At 44.4% G+C, this 22,605-nt stretch overlaps 1 protein-coding gene across 4 annotated transcripts in view; it reads left to right on the forward strand.

Moving 5' to 3' along the window:
- Positions 1-9,889: 9,889 nt before the first annotated feature.
- The window catches only part of CNOT6 (CCR4-NOT transcription complex subunit 6), a 35,393-nt gene continuing 22,677 nt past the window's right edge, over positions 9,890-22,605 (forward strand). Inside the window, exons 1-2 of one of the 4 annotated variants that reach the window (XM_037397086.1) lie at positions 9,891-10,056; positions 11,815-12,138. Coding sequence is in view for 2 of the 4 variants with exons in the window: in XM_037397084.1 (XP_037252981.1) it covers positions 10,041-10,056 (16 nt within the window). In the remaining 2 variants the exon portion in view is untranslated. Of the gene's footprint in view, positions 10,057-11,760; positions 12,139-22,605 lie in introns of those variants that run through there. The other 3 variants (XM_037397084.1, XM_037397083.1, XM_037397085.1) reach the window with 3 other exon arrangements.

Below are 22,605 nucleotides of genomic sequence, written 5' to 3' on the forward strand. Positions count from 1 at the left end.
TGATCCCAGTGGCCAAACTACAGATGTTGTTGTCCAGATGTGGGTGCTTTTAAGGGCAGTCTGAAAGCAATTATAAACCCCAGTCAAACAAGACTGGGTTAGATCTGAGATTAGATCTGAGGTTAGATCACCCTAATTTCACTGAAGACATTTCATTGAAGCTCTGCTTTTCAGGCCACAGCCGGCTGTTATAACATGTAAGTTAAGTATGGTATGAAAGTCCAGTTATTAAAAAAAAAAAAAAGTTTGCACCTTTCTTGGAGCTGAAATATTTCCAAAGCGAGCAGCAAGTGTCTGTACTAAATAAATCATGGGATGAATGTGTTGTGGACATATGCATTAACTGGGCTGGATGTTTCAAAACCGCTCCGTGTCTTTGTCTGGTCTGTGCAGACATTCTCGCCAGTCCAGTAGGAAGCATCATCTTATCACAAAACTTTCTGGAATATTTGCAGAGCGGAGGGCTCCGGGCACGGTACCCACAGCTGCAGGGCAGGCTGGGCCGGAGCTGGCTGGAACCTGCCCTGGCTGCCAGCACAGCCCTCGGGAGCATCCTGGGCTGCAGGAGGCTGCTCCCTTCCAGCACTGCCAGCTGATGCAACCCGTTGAAGGCAGCTTTCTTGTGCAGGTACACACAGCCCGAGCCCGCTGCTTGCCCCGGCCCGCTGCTCTGCGTGCTCAGCACCACCGGCAGGATCCGCACCCACCGTCCTGCGCCGCGTTACAGCGGCAGCTGGGTAACACAGCGGGGGAACTCCAAACCATCTCCAGAAATGTCAGGGAAGGGAGGGGCTTAGCTTTCGTGGAAAAAACAGGAAAACTTGGAAGCAAGGCAGACGCTCACCTCTTGGGAAGCGGTCGTCCCGCCTCCTACCCCTTTTGTAAAATAAGACGAAGCTTTGCGAGCCCAATGCTCCTTTTTCCTTTTTTTTTTTTTGGAAATATATAGAAAGTGATGAAATGAACATGTGCTACCACCTGCTGTCCGGGATTTGCAAGAGCAGCCTCCTCCACAGCGCCCGGCCCCGCTCCCGGCCCCTCTCCCGGCCCCGCAGGCGCCCAAGGCTGGAGGCAGCTCCGTGCGGGTGGCAGGTCCCTGGATGAACAGGGAGGTACCAAGATGGAGAAAACAGCCAGGACAGTTCTGCACAGCAATGGCCTGGGGTCCCTCGCCACCAGCTCGTCCCTGACCCCCATCATAGCATGGCAAACAAGGGCAAAAGATTCACTGAACGAACCTGGTTTAAATAGGCAAATTTCTGTACAAGTCACTTCCACACATCGGCCAGCGGGTCGTCGGCTCTGACGGCATCGCGGACCTGAAGCAGCGGCAACCCAGGGCTGTTAGGAATAACAGCCCAGGGCTCACCAGTACCAAGAACTTATTAACCTCGTTCTGTTGCTGTGGTGAGCACACAGAGTGTGCCCAGCACATTAGGCAGCAAAGGTGCAGGCTTTTCTTGTGTTAACATAATACTCGTATTATTTGTAAAATAGAATGAAGATCAATGGAGTCAGCTTAAGTACTCCCCATTCACTGCAGCCAAAGGACTCCCAGGAATCATTATCCTTCCAAAGTCTCGACAAGTAGGGAATTAAACAGGAAAAAAATCCGGTTCCAATTGATGTAGCCAGAACCACGTATGTCCTGAACCAAGGTTACACATAAGACCTTACATGAGAAAAAGAATGGAAGAAACTTCTGGACACATCAAAAATCCACCTTTGTCCTTCTAGCCTGTGCAGAGGTTTGTGTTTGCCAGGGCCCTGGGCATCAAAGTCACACATCTCAAAGCCTTTACATCTGCTTCTTTTGCAGTATGTCACTGGTACCACTGGTCCACGGTGCCTCTCATCCAACAACCTCACACCTCTACAGCTCATTAATCAACCACTTTACAACTGTTTTACAAAGCTCAGAACTAATCCCTCACATACAATGTTATAGCTGAGCAGCAGCAAACTTCAAAGGCCAGCCCAGTGCCGAAGACATAACAGGTTGTCTGGAGCAGCCATGTGCTCAGTTGTGCTAGCAGAGAGCACACGTTGAACATTTACAAACAAGAAATTGGGAAGGATGTTACCTTTTCCAAGAACATGTATGCAAATAAAGTGTGGCTAATTTAATGAAGTAAAGTACTCAGATATAATATTTGATCAACTGCAAACAGAAGGTTTCATCGCAGCAGTAATTTCATCGCTACCTTCCCTGGCCTTGCCCAGCCTGTTGCAGTTTGCTCTGAAAGCAAACAGCCCCTGGGTTGGTGTGGAAGTGATCGTTCCTATAAGCCCATTTACCCCAATTTTATCTGACACCATTTCTGTTCAGACAACATGCTGGAGCAGTAACTACCAAGGAATAAAAAGACCAATCCAGCACCGGTCTAAAGTAGAAAGGCAAAAGATAGTGAGAAAAAAAGGCATAAGGGGAGTAAGTTACTGACAATCAGGCTTTACAAATGTGTTTCAAGGGCTCTTCCCTTAGTTTTCATCTGCCATAAAGAGAAGAAAGAAATAATCTATAGGGAAATAAAATGAGCAAAGGAAGAAAACACATGTGTGTTAAACCCATTTCCTTTCTAAACCTTGATGGCATTTCTCTGCCGCAGCACTCCACATCTCTCCGTAGGCTTGAGCCAGCAACTGGATGCTGGTTACTTCACTCTCATAGCGTGAACTCGTACTCCTTGCTATTCTCAATCTGTCACATTCAACAATCACATGCAAAAATGACTCAGGCTGCTAGTTGCCTCCGTGTTGTGCTCGTTGAGCCATTTGCCAGTTCCTCAGGAGTAGGCTCGATAGTGAAAGCCACACTTTTGGAATTGTGATTTAGCCTGAGGCTGCTGCATAGGCTCAAACATTTTGATTTTTGTCCTGCAAACTTTCCTGTCCTTTTTTTTAATCTCACAGCCCAACAATTCTGGACACGAGGGAAACAACGGCAGGTCAGATCGGTGGCTCATTCAGCCTGGTGTTTTGCGGCTGCTGAAGGCATTTATTCAAAGTGCCTAGTATTTTGGAAGGAGCGGAAAAAGCCTTAATGCCCACACCAATCACCAGCTGTAAATGTTGGACAAATTTTCTTCCTGTCACCTGCAGTGATTGCCTGCAAAGCAGGCAATGATTTTCATCTTTTCCCGAGCAAATGCCATTTCATGGTGTGGCCTTTTACCCGCACAGCTATGGGGACGGAGTGACCCCCTCCCTTGCAGCAGTGAATACCCTGCGTCAGTTCAGCTCACTGAGATCTCCCAGTGCTTGGAAACAAACCTTGTCCAGTTTCATCATCTCAGCTCCAATGCCTGCCTTCAAAGCCTTCAAAAAGAAATTACAGCCCCAAGGGTGCATACTGTAGCCTCCACTGACTATAGGGGCAGCCCATGGTGAGCAGCTCACGGACACGCACAATAAACGCCCACTCTTATTTAGGTGAATCCTGCCCTGGGGTGTCCCAGAGCAACGGACCCAGCTCTGCAGCAGGGAAGCAAGCTAACGTGTAACTCCAGGAGAAGCTGATGAGTTGTAGTATTTAATTATTTTGGCTGTGTTGGTGTTTCACCCAATACTATGTCATATACCTTCTTTGCAAACCTAGTGTCCTAGGGAAAGTTTGTCAATTCAGGTAATACAGAAACAGCCACACTTAACTACTAGCTAGTTTGTTCATAATTCTGTATTTTTTTTAACTGCCAATAGAAAAAAAAAAGAATATTAGTGTGCATAGCCCTCATGATTAAAGTTGTACTTTATCAGTTCAGTGGAGGGACTTTTTTTCCCCACGAGAGACTGTCCTTAGCCAAAACTCTTCAGATTAATAATGATCTCCTATACGAAACGTTCAGCAATGAGGACATTTAACATCTTGGAAATGTGTAACAGGTAGCCAAAGGAAGACTATGTATAACTATAATTGGAAATTGTGCGAAGTCACTTACTGTTACGTAAGTAAAATTGGGGCCTAAGGTTTGATGCAAGAAATAACAAAATTAAAGAGATTAATTCTAAAATCTTCATGCAGCCATTTCATTGTTATTCAAAGTAATTAATCTGAGTTACTAATTTACAAAAATTAAATAATACATCACTCATTCTGTCTCAAATATCAAAAGTAAGGTCATCGGGACGATAAACAAAGTTTGCAACGTCTTCTAATAACGTAGCAAGTGGACTTTATATTCAAGAAGCCTCCATAACTTCCCCCAATTACACAGAGAGCTGTCTGAAAGCATACGGTTTGTGTAAAGACTGCATATACCATATGCACATATCACTTCACTTGCCACTGAAACAGTTGTGTCATGGGTGGAATGTGGCAACTCTACCCACACACAGTAATGTGATACAACAGATGAAGATAGTGGAAAGCCGTGAAACTGCATGGAGAAATTTAAGTAGATTGAGTCCATCTCTACTTCAATGGGAATTAGATCAGGCCCCAAACGAGAATTTATGCATGACAGCTGGATTAACATATATATTTCCTGAAAGACAGTACCTTTATAAACTGAAGACCTCCACAGCGTCACACTAGAGCATTAGTTCATTTTTTATTAAGAGAGAAACCATCATTTTGTAATTCATGGTAATTTCCTCCAGGACATAGGTCTCCTTAGTTAATCTCTTTTGGGTCCTGATCCTACTTAATTTGCAAGGTAGGAGACTACAGCAGGGACAGCTTAGTGTATATTTGAGTTATAGTCCCCATATATTCTGGTTCATGAGCAGGAAACAGTGCAAGCATGAGAGACCCAATTAAGTTAAAAGTTCAGCAGTCTTCCGTTTCAGTGAACTATCAGGCATCAAATGATTAGAGTATTACAGTTTTTTCTTACCCAGGAAAAAACGCACCCCCTCTTATTTTTAAACCCATGCCCAAGCAGCAGTGCTCTGCCTGCCTGATCCACGGTGTGAAATCCTGGCACTCCTGAAGGCTGGAGCTTCCTAGCGGTCGTAGGAAACTAAATCAGACATGCCGTGCCACGGCAGGGGGAAGCTTTACAACGCAGGAGCACAGATGGGATCAGCTTGCAAGTAAATATGTTTCTGTTGCTAGAGAAAAGCGTGGAAAACAACAATGAATAAAGATGAAAAATAAGATGCTGACAGAAGAAGGGAAAAAACCCGCCAAAATGGGTACAAAGAGGATGTGGTAGAAAGGACCAAAAAGCCGGCCAAGCAGTCTGAGCAGCTGGCTTTCCGCTAATGAGAATCCTGCCACCTTACATCAGTAATGCCATTATTTGGCATTTAACCTCTCAGTCGTGACTCCGTAACTAGGCATTCGAGTATTTGATAGCAATTTTCACTATTCACTCACCTACATAAAAGCTCTTGCCGCGAAAGCCAAAGCCTTGTGCTCCCTTTGCAGTGCTTTAAATGCAACCAGGAGCTCTGCTCGTGTAATGAATGTGTGCAGGGCATACCTTTTTCTTTCATATCATTAACTTAGTTTTAATATGAAAAGATGGTGGTCTCGGAGAAAGGTCACCAAGAGCTGGAGAGGTGATTCTAGAGACAAAAATCTGTAAGAAACAGCCTGCACCTAAAAAATGACAATAAGGAAGGAGAACAACATCATGGTTTGTAAGTCCAGCTTCTTAACAGTGTCCAGATTTTAATATTTGATTAGGACAAGTAAGAATTATGGTATTCTTAGGTCTGTTACTTCACTACCACAGTATAGCACAAATACACGCACCAGAGAATATTAATAACTAAATGCTCCATAGACCTGCCAGGTTGATGCAGAAAACAAGATTCAATACACATTTTAAACTGCTACAATCCCGATAACAAATCAAACACCTAAATAAAAGTCATCTAAACATGGCATATGAGCATCTCAGGTGGTGGCAGAGTTAAGTAGTAATATCCATAACTGGCGAAAAGGAGCTAGGAATTCTTCTCTCACTATGGAAATCCTCCTATTAAATGCAGATATTTCTAGAAAGAAAGCTTTTGATCATATTCAACTTCTTAAGTACTTAGTCCATTTTCGTGTAACAACACATATTAAAGTGATGCTAAGGCTGCAAAGCCCACACCTACAAACTGTGCCATCCCAGGATTAAAACTCCTTAATTTAGCTCTGAGGTGGATACGCATAAGGGGAGTTTTCAATTATCTGTTTCCATCCAAGTCTTCTGGAAGCCACTGAACTCCATTCCATGAAGAGGAAAGCAGGAATATTAATTGCCTCAATGCTTTTTGTATGGGGCTTTCACTGTAGTTTTAATGCTCAATAAACATCAAAGATTTATCTTTACTATGCAACTTTGACAGAAGATGTTCTCACATTCACTTGGTAGATGGAGAACAGGCCATAAAACTTAAGGCTGAAATCATTAAGCATGCAATGATTTCAGATGTACAATGAGTGCTCCAAGTCCTCATTTTTCAGGGGACTTGACGTTTTAGGACGATCCCATGCTCAGAGCAGTGTTCCCCCTGATCTCAACAGCCATGGCAGCTATCCTGCAGCTCGGACCCCTGTCTCTCTACCTGGATATATTGACAATGTAGATCATCGTGAAGCTCTGCCCTCCAATTTGGGATCCCTCTCCTCCTCCCAGTTATTCCCTTTTTCCCTCCTCATTGTCTCCTGTGCTTTGCCATAACTTTGCTCTCCTCCCCTGCTTCATTTCTTGCCTCCACTGGGTTTTTTTGCATTTCCTGGGCACAGAAAGTGGGGGACCGGAGAGGACTGAGCCTTGCCACCGGCGTAACCCCGCACCCGTGCTGTGACAGCTCTGTACCTGCTCTCCCTCAGGATGGGGTGATGTTTCTTCAGCTCACTCATCACGTATGATGGTGAGAAAGGACATATCCTCCACGCAGGAGGAAGGATGTATCTTCTACTACAAAGAATTTATAAGTAAAGCAAGCCTCTACTGTACAGCCGTATATAGATACTTCAAAAGAGTATAGCTTCACCAAATTCGGCGATTTAAACAAAGCAAAAAGTACCATAGCTCCGCCACAAAGGCAACTCTCTACCGCAAGTTTCACATCTCTCTGTCAGCACACGGAGGCAACAGGACCTCAGGACAGCTGTGAGGGTTGTTCAGATGGAGCGAGCAGCCCCCCCGTGCCCTCCCCGGCATGCTCCCCAGCTCCCGCCCTGGATGTGTGCCTGAAGAGGGGAGATGGCATGGGTGCTAGGAGTTCTTAAATGACTCACAGCAAGTACTTCTGTCTCAAGGTGTACGGTCAGAAAGGCTGTAGGACATTCCCCTTCATTTTGTGGGACACTTGGTTGTGGCTCACAAGCCAGATTTGGCCCAGCTGAAGCCTTATTCCACAGTACAGGAAGGTATTTTTGGTTTAGGGTTAATGAATGAAAACTTCTGCTCAGAGTATGGTTAAATTAAACATTGTGTTTTAAAAAGTGACTAATTTCTGCTCTAATCTGATTGTCTTTCACAGCAGTACTGCCCTGAACTCAGGACAACAGCACTCCATGCAACATGGCAACTCCTAAAATGTGTGGAAACTGTCATGGGCAGGTAAAAGATTAATGGGAAGGGCTCTCTTTTGATTGATGAATCTGTGACCCTGAGCAACAAGAGCACTTTCCTGAAGTGTATCTGCCATGCGAGACAGACAAAATGGAAGAAGCTCATATTACACTCTCAGATCTCATTAAGCACCCAGACCAGAAACACCGATACTGGCACTGGCCATCTGCTCCGCTGTTTGCCTGGTTACAGGTCTGATAACACTTAGAGGGAGCAAAAGTTAATCATAGGTACAGATGAGCAACAGCACTTCTGCACAGGAAATTCAGTGGAGCGTAACAGTTTCTTTAAAAAAACCCCACGTACCTGTTTTTACTTCATTCTGTTGTTTCAAACCGCACAGGCAAGCTGGCAGTTCAAAAGAAAAATTGTTGACGTAAAAGGCCATAACTTTAGACTCTTCAAATCTTTTTTTTTTTTTTTAATAAATAACCTGTAAAGTCATCATAAGGTTAACTAACTTGAAAGCTGCCAAATTGCTGTGATCTCCTGTTAGTCTATATGGGCAGTAATACATAATTATTTTTAATTGCTTTTAAATTATTTCCTCTAATGTACTTTTTTGCTTATCTCAGTTATTTGAGAATTACTAGTATTTTCTGCCATTTGTCCTCTGCTTGCAGCGACAAAGGCCCTTGCCAGCAGACCTTTCCAAGTCTACTGTAACATTACCCCAGCATCCATCCCCGAGGAACGAAGCTTCCCTGCAAGCGTTTTTTGAGACTTATGATCAGCTGAATTTTCTTTGCTGAACAGCAATTCCTGGAAAATCCTGCAACGTATTCAAAGACTTTCCTACTGCTTTTGGAGAATTAGCTCTGGGCAAAACGATACAGTCTATTGAGGCCATATCTGACCTAGAAAGTATTAACTGAAGAATGTGCGGGACAGCTGGTTATCAGAAAGAAAAGAAGTAGAGCGCAGGAGAGTGACATGTAGAGCTCCGCGAGCTAGTTCTGAATGACTGTCAGGTCTCCAGAGCCAGCCAAGCCCGGGAAGCAGATACAGGGCTCCTGCCAGAGCCCGTGCCGCATCCCATAACGGAGCTAGCTCAGATATCTCTAGCACAGGACTGCGCCATGCGGCAAGGCGATAGTTTATCATCCAAAAGCATTTCAGATACGTGATATGATAAGGCTGAAGAGAAATCTGAAGTATAGCAGGATGATTTCCAACAGAGTGCCAAAGGGCTCGGCTGTTCAGCAGAGGACGTTCTGTGATCCAGCTTGGCACGCCGCGTGCCAGGGTCATCTTTTTCAAAGCCCTGCTCTCGATGGTTGGTGGTGGTGCTCCTCAGAAGCATGGCCAAGTATCATCCTCCTTTAAATTACGTTAAAAGAGAACACCGTGGTGCACAACAGCATGAGGGCTGTTTATTTCCAGCTACATATCCAGTTATACCTAAACAGACAGGGCTTCAGTTCGTATTTAGCTTTCCCAGGCCAGGAATGGGGTTGTGTATCTGGGGTGATGTCTTTTTCTTTACTATTCCTTTTGATGAGGTCGTGCATACATCACCAATACTTGAACACTTTAACTCTCTGAAAACCAGAAGAAATCCTTCATTTGGACGTTGTTATTTACGACTTCCAACCATCACTTCACCTAGCACCTCTCATCTTGCACAGGGGCAGCAATAACAGCACTTTCAACAAGAATGTCCTTTATTTTTCCAAATATTTTGGTTCGCAGCCACTAATGGGTCCAGTGAAAAAGCGAGGCGAGCGGTAACCCGAGTTTCATGGAGGTGCTGATGGAGGTCTGGTGGCCACCTGCCAGTGCTGATGGCGGTTCTGGTGGCCATCTCCCGGTGCTGATGGCAGTGCTGGTGGCCATCTCCCGGCACACACTGCTCGTGTACATGTCACAGCAAAGGCTCTCAGGTGCAACGTTGCTATTAAAAGACACGGGACACGGAACAGGGAACAGACCCTCCTTCCCCAGAAGCCTCCAGCACAGCACCCACATTTTGCCTGCGCACACCCGCTGCGAGCCCTGACTGGGACCTTCCCGGGAGTTTCAGTTGGTTTTTTTAGGACAAGCAGCTGGCCCCCGGCGGCTGCCGCCCCCCGCCCCCGAGCACCCCTGCGCCCGCTCCCCGCATCACGCCCCGGCCCACACGGTACTTTCATCCACTTTTCCGCCGCCCCCTCCCTCCTCGCCCCCGGCCCCGGCGCTGCCCCCCCAGCGGGTGCCCCCGGGTTCGCCCCAGCCTCCAGTGTCCCCCGGTCCCCCCGCCCCGCGTTCCCCTCCGCGGCCGCGGAGCCTGCGCGGAGCGCGGGGCGGCCTGGGCAGGCGGGGCGGAGGGCGAGGAGGAGGGGAGGAGGAGGAGGAGGAGGAGGAGAGGAGGAGGAGGAGGAGGGCCGGCCCGCCCGCAGCCGCTGCCGCAGCGCCGCCATGATGCTTGTTTGCTTTCAATGGTGTGAGGAGTGAGGCGGGGTGGAGCTGCTCTCCCGTCCGGCCCGCGGCAGGAAAACAAAGAGCCAGGCAGGCGCGGAGCGAGGGCGGCGGGGGACGGGGATGCTGCAAGCCACAGGTAGGGGCGGCCCCGTCGCGGGGGGCGGCCCGGCGCGCCTCGCCTGAGGGGGGGCTCTCGCCCGGGGGGGCAGGACCCGGCGGGGGGGCGGCACTGCGGGGGGAGGGGAGCGCGTTTTACGGCCGGGGGGGGGCGAAGCCTTGGAGTTTGGCAGGGGGGGCTCCCCGCGTCGTGTCGGTTGGGGGTGTCACGGGGGGGCGAGCCCCCTGGGGGGGAGCGGGCTACCGGGGGAGCGGTGGCGCCGGGGGGAGCCAGGGCCCCGGGCGGTTGGTGCTGCGGGGCCGGCCGGGGGGGAGGGGGGGCAGCGCGCCCGGGGGGGGGGGGGGGGGAACGGCCGCGCTCGGGCGGGGAGCGGCGGCTCCGCCGTGGGGAACTTGCCCGGCCGGGGGCAGCGGGCGCCCGCCCGTGTGCGGGAGGGAGCCGGGCCGGGCGGCGCCTCGCAGGGAGCCCGCTTCATTTGCATCGGGAAGGCAATTAAGAGAAATTAGTATAATGGCATCTGGAAGCCTGAAGTTTTTTTTTGGTTGGTTTTTTTTCCATGTTTTTTTTTTTTTCTCGCTGTGCAATTGAGTTTAAAATAATTAAACAAAGGCAGAGGGAAATGACATCAATCTGGTAATGGCCCGTCCACCCTCCGCGCACGGCTTCCCCGCGCCGCTGGCTCCCCGGCGCCCGCTGCGCCCCACGGCGGGCCGGCAGCGCTGCCTGTCAGCGCAGCGCCGCTGCTGCTCCGGAAGGAGCCGCCCGCCCCGCCGGCAGCGGCGGCCGCGGCCTCGCTGGCACCGGAGCGCGGAGCGGCCCTCGCTCGTTCCGGCGGAGGGAAACGGCGAGGCAGGCGTGGGCCGTGACTGCCAGCCCCGGCAGCCAATGGGGAAGCGCGGGAGGCGGGCCGCGCTCCGGCACGTGAGGCCGCGGGACGGACGCATGCAGGGATAAACAGAGGGGAGCGGCGGCGGGCGGTGGCACCGCAGCCCCCCGCAGCCGGGCCCGGGGTGGCCGCCCGCCCGAGCGGCGGTGACTCCGCAGCAGAGCTCATGGGGACGGGGTGTATTTTGTGGCGTTTGTTGGGCTCGGGCAGGTGTACAGGGGGCGAAAGGCCCGCAGTGCGAACCCCTCGGGTGGGGGTGGGCCGGGTCCGAGCCTCCGGGCTCCCGGGATCTGCCGGGGTGCTTGCGGGGCAGCTTTTCTCCTGTCAAGTTTTACGGAATTTTATTTCAAGCCTAGGGTCAGGTCTTAAAGAAGTAGGTATGTACACACCTGTCTTCACGTATGTATATTGCAAACACTTATTTTACCAGCAGTTTACCCCAAACATTAAAAATCCTTATGAGACCTACTTTGCCTTGTGTAACATCAGAAATATAATCAGAACAAGTACAATAAAACAGGTTTTCTTGTGGTTTTTTTTTTTTTTCTAAATACTGATATCTGTGTTTTCACAACTGCAATGGAAAATTGTATTACTGAAAAAAAACCAACTTTACAGGTGACTATTTGCCTTGTAACTTAGAGCTACAGGTCTTCTGGTTTTTCATTTGATTTCTGGGGCTTATTTTCCTAATCTAGATTTCGCCACAATGGGTAACTAATTCAAAATTTGAGGGATTAGGAAATACCCGTGGTATTTGTCTGGCTTAAATACAGAGATGTGCAAGTGTTGACTGGTAATTGTATTGTATCTTGCATTTTTTTTTTTCATTCTAAAGCAGGTCTCGTAATTGGGAATTTATCAGCATTTCCACTGGGGTAATTTTACAGGATTATCCGCCCTCTGTTCTTCCTGCTGGTTCGTCTGGACTCTGGAGTTTGCTGCTAGCTATGAAGCCTTCTGTGGGGGTTTATTCATGCTATTACTGAAATGGAACCCTTCGCGTTTGGATTAACTCTTAGTGCACTTTTCACCTGAATCGCTTGGATCAGTCCATTTATAAAAAGGATACTACCATGCATCTCTTTTCTGTTTGCATTTTGAAGTTGAACTCTGAATACAGTCTTGATGTGTTCAGGCTGTTTACTTTGCTTGAATTTTAGAGGAAGAACTGAAATATAAAGATAGATGAGCCTGTAATACTGCATGGGCAGGTAAATACTTCTGATATTTTATATACGAAGACTTGAAAGCGTGTTATGAAGGGTCACAAACTGAATGAGCATGGTGCCTTTCAAGGTAAAAATCATTAAAGATCAGGCATGGCTAGATAGAGGAAGACATTCTTCTAAGCCAGTGCAATGTTCTTGATGGAAACCACTCTTTAAAATGGGGTCAAGTGCTCCCAGGATTGAGAAAACTCAAAATCCTCTCCCAACAGATGAACATAACCATCTGTTTTTAAAAGCACGGCAGTGTAAATAAAATTGGTCCTGTTAATCTATCACCAAAAAGCTAGGTATTTTTGTTTGTAGTGCAGTGTGTCGTCGGATTTGGATTATCACCGTGCCTAGGAGGCCAGGCAGTGAACCAGAATTCCTTCTTCCAGTTGTGCAGCGCCTGTTACAGCAGGCGGTCCTTGCTGCAGAGGCGTTTGTTCTGTTTGCTAACAGTCTGTTGAGTTTTAAATTACTTTCATTTTTTGTCACGTAAGTTTGGCTGTACATGTGTGTATGTGTATATACCATTACATATGTACCCTGGCCCAAATAGCACCGCATTAAGTGAAGATTGTACACAGATGGTATCTTTATGAATGAAGATGCCTTTCAGGATTGAAGGAATATACAGGAATTGTCACTTCTTCCATAGCATTTTGGTGGGTTTTTTTTTTGCTAGGAGAAATATGTATATTCAGAGGTTACAATTGTGTATGATGAGCTTGAAAAAAACTACCACTGACCTTAAAACCCCATGAGAATAATTTCAACAGACCCTACCTCTAGATTTTAGTCCTAGTTGCATGAGACAGAGGGTGACGCTTGCCCTGTTGCATACAACTTATCTAGCTTTTTTTTAATCCGTATGTTGAGATTTTACACTACTTTCAGTGTCAAAATACTTTACTGACATTACTGATTCAGTCTAATTTAGACTTCTTCATGGTGTAATTTTGAAAGCGTTATACACAAATTGCTCAAACTGAGTCACTGCAGGTTTCATCTGTTTTGTATTCCTTCTTCAGTGTTGGTGCTTCACATTTGGAAGTGCCATTATTGTACTATATCCTGCAAGATTATTAGCATTGTATTAAGTAATATAATTCACGTTTCTGCATTTAAATTGGGTTGTAGGAGTCCACTCAACAGGGAAGCTTGGCATAAGCTTGGGACCTGCACTCGCAATTTCTGCATTGAGCAATTTCTGCAGTTGAAGTCCTGAAGAGTTTACAAATGCTTTGGCAGGTCCCATAGAAAAAGCTGTTTAAATGCTTAACATGTACTTTTGAGCTGCTAATTACACTTCCAAGATGGTGTTTATTTAAAAAAAAATAAATTTGGCAACAACTCAATTTTTTCTTTTGTAAGACTGCAACATGAATCCTTTTGTTAATGCCTCAGAGGGCTTTTCTTTAAGTGAAAGAATCAAGGAGGGCCTAGAAGCAGAAAATATATACATAGTTGTTTACTTTAGAACTAAAATACTTGCTGTTAGTATTCTGATTTATGCTATAATGGAGTTCTGCAGGAAGAGATTGATTTTTTTAATTCTTTTTGAGACTGGGAAAGCTGTTAGGTATGCTGTGGAGGTTGCCATCTGGATGTTGTGATCCCAGCCTGGACATTTTGATGGCTGTCTTGTGTGTCTAAGTTCATGTGCCTTATATGCAACCTTTATTCTGCAAATGCAGCGGCTTCCTCCCTGAAGGCCATCCTAAAGTTTCTACACCATTTTATAATACCAGTATCTCCAAAGCCTCCTTCAGCTCTTTGAGCTTCCCCCTTTCCTCAGCAAGGCAATAGCATAGTTTCAGTTTGAAGACAGGGGATTTCTAGAACACACTGAAGCCATGTGACTGATAGCTTATGTCATTAGGGTACAGCATCTTGCAGTAGGTTAAAAGACCATAAAGTATACTGTAATTTAGTATACTGCATGTTACAAATAATCCGTGCAGTTTTACTGCTTGACCTATTTTGGATTATATTGAAGAGTGAGGTGTGGATCCTGCAAGGTGACCTGAACTAAATGGTGTTCCACAAAAGTATCTCTGTATAGATCAGTTTGCAGAGTCAGGAATCAGAAAAAAAAACATTAAGCACCAGCTGTGCTTCAGAGACAGATCCTTTCATGTGCTTTTTGAAACAAAACCCACATTGAACTGACACCTACAAAGACAGGCTTGAGAGTAATGTAAAGCGCTACTAGGTCTGGGCGTGCACTGGCTCATGTTTTATCACCAGTCAGAACAAGGAGATGGCATTGGAACGACTAAATAATAAAAAATATTAAGCTGTTTTATGCCAAACTCTGATCATAAATGCTTTTTAATGTTCTTTTAATTGTCCACCCAACAGAAGAGCTTTGTGACACAGCAAAGGTTCTGTGAAGTAAGATAGAGGAGTTTTAGTGTTGCCTTAATTGCAACTCACCTGTAAATAGTACTTTCAGGAACAAGAGTTTTTAGAAACAAGTGATCTCTGTGAAGAATAATTAAAACTAGGAAGGAATCCTTGGTTTGCTGAGGAACATCATGAAAGATCCACCTCTGGAGATCTGAGAACTGATCATATAGTAATTGTTAGTTATGGCATAGTTGCTTTCTGTGTAGGGAGCAATGGGCTAGATCACTCTGTGGTTTCTTCTGGTACAGTATGCCAGGACTTTCCTCCACTGGCACAACTTGGAAAGCTGCTGCTTTGGTTGCTCATTAACTTCCCATAATCTACGTCAATACAACTGTTTTTGGAACTAATGCTGAAAACCAAGCCGTGATGTGGCTGGAGTGGTGATTTTTTTTTTTAATTTATTGTTTTTAAGCCACCAACAATAAACCCCACTTTCTTAGCTGGGTGTTGTTGGTTTTGAGTGTTGTCTCACAAACAGCTGCATCAACACAACAGAGAGAGGCGATGAAGTGGAACACGGGGACAGGAAAGAAATCTTGAGTTGGCTTTGCTGTGCAAGAGCATGGTTGTGAAACAACATTCTCAGGCTTGTTGGTTTAATTTGAAGTAAAAACAATCTATGAATAGTCTGGTTGCTTCTATCAGGAAGTGGCTAAATGGCTAGAGCATGAGCTGCATGAAGAAATTCTGTAATACCCTGAACTTCAGTTAGTTTAGCAACTCCTAATATTAACAAGCTTTTAAATATCTAGAAATTGTTTTTTAGGAGGGCAAGGATTTTTGGATTTAGATACTGACATCTCTTCTCAAGCTCTCATTCAGACCTCTGCTGAAAATGAGCTCATGTCCAAACTTCATTTAGAGTAGCTAAGTTATCTCTTACTCCTCAGTTCTATTGCAAGGCTAAGAAAGAGAATAATGTTTTGTGCAGTGACTTAATGTTTTCACCCACAAAACAGAAACGTGGTAAGTATTCTGCAGATGCGTAAAGGAAAATGTGGTAAGGAACATTGTGGTGTATGTGCCAGTATTAGAATAGCTTACAGAGTTGGACTACGATAAGAAATTGTGCAGTAGTTACTCTAAACAATGATTAATGTTCTTCTTCATGTATCATGAAGAATCATAACTAAATTGTCAAATGTGATTGTCTGAATACAGCCAGTGGAATGAGAATTGGTATTGTGTTAAAGTTTTGGAGTGTAAGACCATTCTCATTAGCTTTCTGAAGACATTTGTAGGTGAAGTATTTAAGCCTTGGTCTTAACTGCCTGTCTGCATTTTTTAAACTTGAAGCTAAATGTTTTATGGCAAAACTCTTTCTTTTAAAGTTGATCTTTTAGGTTCCATGTTATTCATACAGTATATACTTATGTAATGCAAATAAATTCTGAAAGTAATTAGTGAACCTGACTGATCTTTTAATGTATTGGCATTTCAGAATACACTAAAATAGAAAATGAAAAAATCTGAACGTTGTATAGTACTCATTAGCTAACCAGAGTGTTTCTAGGGATACCAGTTAAAGGTCGGTCTTTGCCTTGCAATTTGGTTTTGTTTTAATGTTTGTTTTGTATACAGCAGCCTTTTACTATAGGCATAATTACAGACAATTGTTGATAATTAAGAACTATTCTAATCATCTGGACTATGCTAGACTGAGAACACTTGGACTAGTACTTCTGATCATTAGATGTTGTGCAGGGTAGGGAGTGGGAATTTGAGTTGTTTGTCATGAGTCAGACAAAATAGATTATCTTCTGGGTCTGTCTAGAAGATGGAACAGTCAAGGACCTCGGTGCTGAATTACACCTTTGGTATTCTGGCCATTTTAGAGTTCTCTCTTGAAACCAAACTGGTCTTTATAGCAACTGAACATGGAAGTGAAAATTGCTTCTTTACACTAGTGAAACAATGGTAAATAACTTTTTCATGGCTTCCAAGGTTTAAGGGGTTACACCATTAAAATATTGGGCTGCAGGTTGCTCATCGGGTAGCAAATTGTAACTGCAAATGGAGTGGAGGGGTGGCAGGTTGGGCAGGAGGAGAAGTAGAGGTTTGGTACATGGCCCTGCCACACACCTTGTAACCAGCCCTTTTGTATTTCTATAAACAAGTGTTTAAGAACAGCAAAGAAATCTTAATTAAATTTGAAATATCTGCAGGTCAAGACTTGATAATATGGTCTTCTTAAAAATATGAATTGACTGATTTTTTGACTTAACAAAATTTAAAGCCTGATCAAGTGAGTGCTGTGTAGCTCTATATTCTAATCAAGTCTCCCTGATTTGAAAACAGCAAATACATCCTTTGACATTTTTGGCCCAGCTGATGGGAACTGTGATGTTTTGCTTTTCTTAAATTTCAGGGGGGGGTATGTCTCATTTTAGTCAGTTAGGCTAAATTAAAGGTTTTACAGAACTTCTAGTGTTCTATAGATTTTTTTGAAGAATATTAAAGAATTTGTCACATAGTAGAACTTATATATGCAAAATTAAATAACTCATCTGATTAGTTATGTTTCAGATATATTCACATGAACTAATGTGTATTGGCTTAATCAGTATCTTGTATTTATTATTACATAGTTGTAATGCATGTTCACATCCCACTGCATTATCTAAGTCTGAAAAAATGGAAGGGTAGCTTGTGGTTTTGTATTGGCAGTCGTGTAAAATTCTGGTTTTAGAAGTCCTCAAAATATGATGAAGAAGCATTAGTTTGCTGATGAAGCCATTAAATCTTAATATGCTAACAGCCACTAAAATGTGATCCTACCAAATGAAAAAGCACTTGGAATGAATCAATTGACTTTGTGTTGACTCAACAGCATTTTTATTTTTTTAATTTAGATTATTCCAACATTAAGCTATAAATTAGGTTAAAGGGTTCTTGACACTTTCCCACGTAACTATAACACGTTATAGTTGAGTTTCTTGGGGTGCGGAGTGTTTGAGGAGTCATTCTTGTGCTGCTCCCCTGTGCTGCTACAGTTCTACCTGTGCACACAGCTGTTACATGCCATCCGTTGCCAGACTAGGTAAAAGGAAATTTTTAATTCACAGCATGTACTCTGAAAAATTCAGGTGTTACCCTTTAGCTAATTTCCCAGTCGGATTTTTCCTAGTCTTATTTTTTCAATGCTATATACTTACTGTACAAAAAAAAATATTACTTGAACAGCCTTTTAAAAATGAAATGCCGAGAGTGTTTGCCCTAGACAACAAATAATAGATGTTTACACAACAGACATGATGTTTACCTAAAAGTAGCATACTAGTAGGAAAAAACAATACAAAAAATAATCTGTTTTTCTTGCAGCACTGTTGTTTGTATATTTCAGTAGAGCAATCTTGTTCACTCCTACAAAGTTAAATGTAAGTGGTATTTCAATAGATAGGCAAGTCCTCAAATTTCTGTTTATTCAGCTTCAGAATATTTGTAATGTTGGTTCTGATGTGCTTTAGTATGGAATCCTCTATTTTGAGGATGCTTTCATTCTTTCAGATTGTTCTTTTAGGTAGTGGCTTACACCTGCATTTCTGAACTTTGGTTTATCTACTTGCATGGTTATGTATTGTAGCAAAATAAACCCAGAAACTGTATCTGGTAGCAGGATGCAGGTATTCTTCCATATTATGTTGTATACCTGCTAGTAGTTGGGATATCGAAAACTGAGGGTGTGTGTTAAGATCTTTTTGTAAAATAAGACATTGATAGAAATAACACTGACGTGAAATTAAGAAAGCTTTGTAGAAACAGCATTAGGCATACAGAAAAAGCATTTAATTCTCTAGCTTAAGTTTTATGTCTGGAGGGTGGGATGGTCCCTAATAATCTTAAATAAGAGTTTAGCTGAAGTACGTGGAATTTACTTCATGTGAGACTTGAGGTTTATCTGGGATGTGTTAAGTACTTGCTTACTTCCTTATCGTGTTGGCTTCCCTATGAATATTTTCTCCATCCTTTTTCATTATTAAGATGACTATCTAGTTGTTCATGTATGGTATAGACTGAGGACAAATACAGTCATTGACTCAACTCATCAGTTCAAGTGCGTGGATTCTGTAGGGACTGACCTTTATCATAAGCCTGTTCAAGCTGCTGTTGCTTTTCTGTGAGAAGACAGATGTTGCACTGTGTCATCCCGGCCAGGGACAGTGCCTGTTTACACAGGGTTGTTGCTTCATTTGCCTGTACTTCAAGCTGAAATGTTACTAGGTTTCTGTAGAAATTTGGTACTTGCTGAGTAAAAGGCCACCAGTGACTGGAAGTGAAAGCAGCAAGCTTGATTCGTTTTTGACAAGCACTTGTTTAAAGGAATGGTAGTGGGTCTTTTGAGTGGAATGAGCAAATCTTAATTTTTGTAGTGAAAAATTAAATACAACACTATGAAATTACCTTAATTTTTTTTCCATAGTAGTTATTTTTTAGATCTGCTTCTGTTCCCTTTGAAGAGGGTCACTGTCTGGAATTTAAAGCAGTAATTTCTGTTCATTTGGATAAATCTCAACGGTAGAGATTAACCCTTTAAATACAGATTAACATTTCTGATTAGCCTATACATTGCTAGAAGTGCTACAACTTTAAGTTATCTAAAAAGCAGTGTACTTTGCCTTCAGTTAGGATTTCAGACTTTGTTCCGTGTTACTATTTAACTGATATATGGGTGAGGGTAGTTGGAAGCAAGATTCTGCTTCCTGCTGCGTGAGAAGAGATTTTGGGTAGGTGTGGCCAGAAAGACAATTATGTTGTTGTCCTAATTTCAGTCCTGTAAACAGCTGTGCTGCAAGCCCCCACATACATTAGTGCTATACAGGAATAATAATACAGGAAGCTAGTTGTAATACACAAATATTTTTTTTTCCTCCTCCCCCTTAGCTTTTGGGCAGTTTAATTCTCTTCACCAGCTCCTTTTGTTATCAGACAAAAGTCAGTGCTGATGCAAGAGTGAAGTGGAAATACACAGTCCTGGGGAGGAAGGAACTGCAGCAGGGCCAGCTTAGTTCTGCTTCATGCATTGAAAAACCACGGTGCAAGTGGCTAGTGTCGGGGGTGAGGAGGATCCTAAATTAACTTTGAATTCAAGACATGTCAGTCAGTTCAAAAAATACTTAACACGTCAGGGGAGTTGTTGGAAGCCATTTTCAAAGGAAGCTTTGGATTGCTTGGAAAAGAGCTTCATGGTTAAAGGCACAATGTTACAAATAAATGGTGTGGGATGAGCTTCCGGTATTTGGGTTTGGAGAAAGAAAGAATCGCATATGTGCTGTCATTTTCGTATGGAATCTCTGAGCAACTTAATGGCTTATAATTAATAGGAAGTACTGTAGATTGCTTTCTATCCTGCTACTTTTCAGCACCGTAAAAGTAATTTATTTTGCAAGTAATACTGTACTGCATCAATAAGTGGAAAATATACTTATCTTCTTACTTGTGACTTTGTTAGATTTAGATTTGTATAGTTTATTCGCTGTTTTTACTTGAAGTAAGAAGTTTGGGTAATTCTGCATTTGATCAGGTGTGGTGCTGCATTGTTTACTTCCTCCTCCTGGCTATTTCCTGGTTATATCAGGTTATTAGTGATAAGTAATATCAAGTGAGGGGTGGGTGGGGAAGTCAAGTCATGAATGTGTCAAGAGGTTTCAGAAGCAGAGTTGTAATGCATAGTGATCTTGAGACATTTCTAAAGGTACTCGTGTATTTGTAAATGGGATTTGTAGGGGCTGCTTAGTAAATGTTGAAATATTTATTTCAGAGTAGTTGATTAGATCAGATAAAATTGTGTCTGAACACTAACCCATGCTGCTCTCACTTGTTCATTGTTTTCTACAAAGTTTTAGAATTTAAGTTTTCTTTGCTAATTTCAATTTTGATATGGAAGAAGCTGGTGTTTCTAGGAGAGCTTTGGGGGCAAACTTGATATCTGCATTTATAGTAAAGCTAATACCATAAAGAAGGATCGATGGTACTTGGCCTACAGGAGTTGTCTAATACATTTAGTTTTGAAACAGAGTTAGTTTATCTGTGGTATTATAGAAGGCACTTCAGGAAACAGAGAATGCTGTGGTATTTTCTCGTTTGGTTTTGTTTTAACTTACTGCTTAGTCTCAAGCCTTCTCCCCACTGTGTTTCAATTTCATAAAACCAGCAGAAGGGAAGGACAGGAAAAAAACCATCATCTTTCCTGCCCTGTCACTCAAGGCAGACTATCTTTTCTCCGTTCAAGAGGCATTATTTATTGGTAGTTTACACAGTCATCTGGAGCATTAACTGCCGCGTAGTCCAGCTTCCACTTTACACATGCTATAGCCTAAGAGACTTACCATTTCAGAAGTCTGGTCAGGCAAGGCTCTGGACTCTTCGGTCTCACGCAGCTAGCGGTGCAGCCGAAAGGCTGGGCCTTCAGGCAGCGTCGCCATTGCCAGGCCGCTGGCACCGGGCACAGGCCTTTAGTGGTGCCGGTGCTGCAGCCCTGAGCGCGCCTCGGAGCCCAGCACGGCCGCTCACCTGCTGCCGGCAGCTGTGCTGTCTCATCCAGGGCATTCCCTAACCCGTCACCTCGCCCGGCTGCTCGTCGCCTGACCACACTCGATGCTTTAACGTGGAGAGACAAGCGGCAGCGGGGGCAGGCGCACCTCAACCTGCGAGCACTGGCGCTGTCTCCAGTGGCGTGCTCCTGAGTGAAGCCAGGGCCTGCGCTCCATCAGCCACCTGCTGTCTTAGCCGACTTTGTCAGCTCTTCTAACAGGTTGCCCTCCCTTGGCTTCACAGCCTTCAGGTGTGTTCTTCTCTTTCTGACCCCCATCGTCCTCGCCCTGCACCTTTCCCTGAAGGGTCTTCGCCCCGGCCGCTGCCTTTCCCTCAGTGCCCTCTGTGCAGACAAGGGCTTAAACCCGCGCCTGCGCTGAAGGCTCGAGATCTGTCTAATTCCCTGTGTTGGACCCTCGGCACTGCGGACCTCATCGGCCCCCCTTAGCTCAGTTTCTTTGGGGTAGGGGGGTGTTAATTCTGTGTTGGGACTGTGTGACCTGGGCTGGGAATGGCCAGCCACGCTCCTCTTGAATGCTGAAGCTCTTCTGTTGTTACAACTATTTAAATAACAATTTTAATAACCTGGTACAAGAAAGTAAACCATTTCATTTGCATTCAAACATATTTAAACGTCCTCTTCATTAAAGGTACATAGTCAGGGGTGTGTTCTGGGCATCCATGTCACATTTTAAAGGTGTTCTCCTTCACGAACTGACTCGCTGCCTGTGGTGGCAGTCTGGCGTCCGGTGGCGCTTCCACTGCGCGCACCACTGAGAGCTACAGGTGGTGTGAGCTCTTTTGAAAATTATTGTCACGATAGTCTAAAGCTGCAGTTCTCAGTGGCTCTGAGGTCGTTCAACTCCATTTTGTGGGTCTGACTGAAAATGGCTTTAGTCTGACAAAACTGTATCTCTTAATCTGACGTTTACCTCAGCATTTCCGTTTGACTGTGGCAGCTCAGCAGGCTCTAGCTTTGGATTCGGAGAGGTGGAGAGAGGAGGAGAGAGAGTGATTTGTGAAAGAGGCTGATTTTCTTGAACTACTCCATGCTGTGAAGTTTTGAAATGCAATTCAAGGTATTGTGCTTGTGTTTTATGATACCCTGTGAAATGTGACCCAAATTTAGCCTTGCTGGCAGACCCTGAGAACTCTCCAGCTCTACCTGATGGATAACAATGCGCTAACACTGGGTGTGACAGTATCCTTGGTGTTCTGGTGTGGCCCATGTCAGCGATGCTGCCGGTCACCAGGAGCCAGGAAGCTCCTGAGCATTTGCTGCTGGGTTTTTTTGTGGGGTTTTTTGTTTGTTTGTTTTTTCCTCCTGGTAATCCTAAATAGCAGGGAATCATCCACTGTGAGATGCAGCAGTGAGGGAAAACCACCAAGAGGAGGAACTTTAACGAGAGGGAGAGCAATGCCATGGATGGACTGGGAACATGGGGTCACCAGAATCCACTGTTAAAACCTCAAATGCCTAAATCTCTATAATTGTTTTAGCACACATTAACAAAAACCCAC

Source organism: Falco rusticolus, chromosome 8 (genome assembly GCF_015220075.1).
Source record: "Falco rusticolus isolate bFalRus1 chromosome 8, bFalRus1.pri, whole genome shotgun sequence".
NCBI lineage: Eukaryota > Metazoa > Chordata > Aves > Falconiformes > Falconidae > Falco > Falco rusticolus.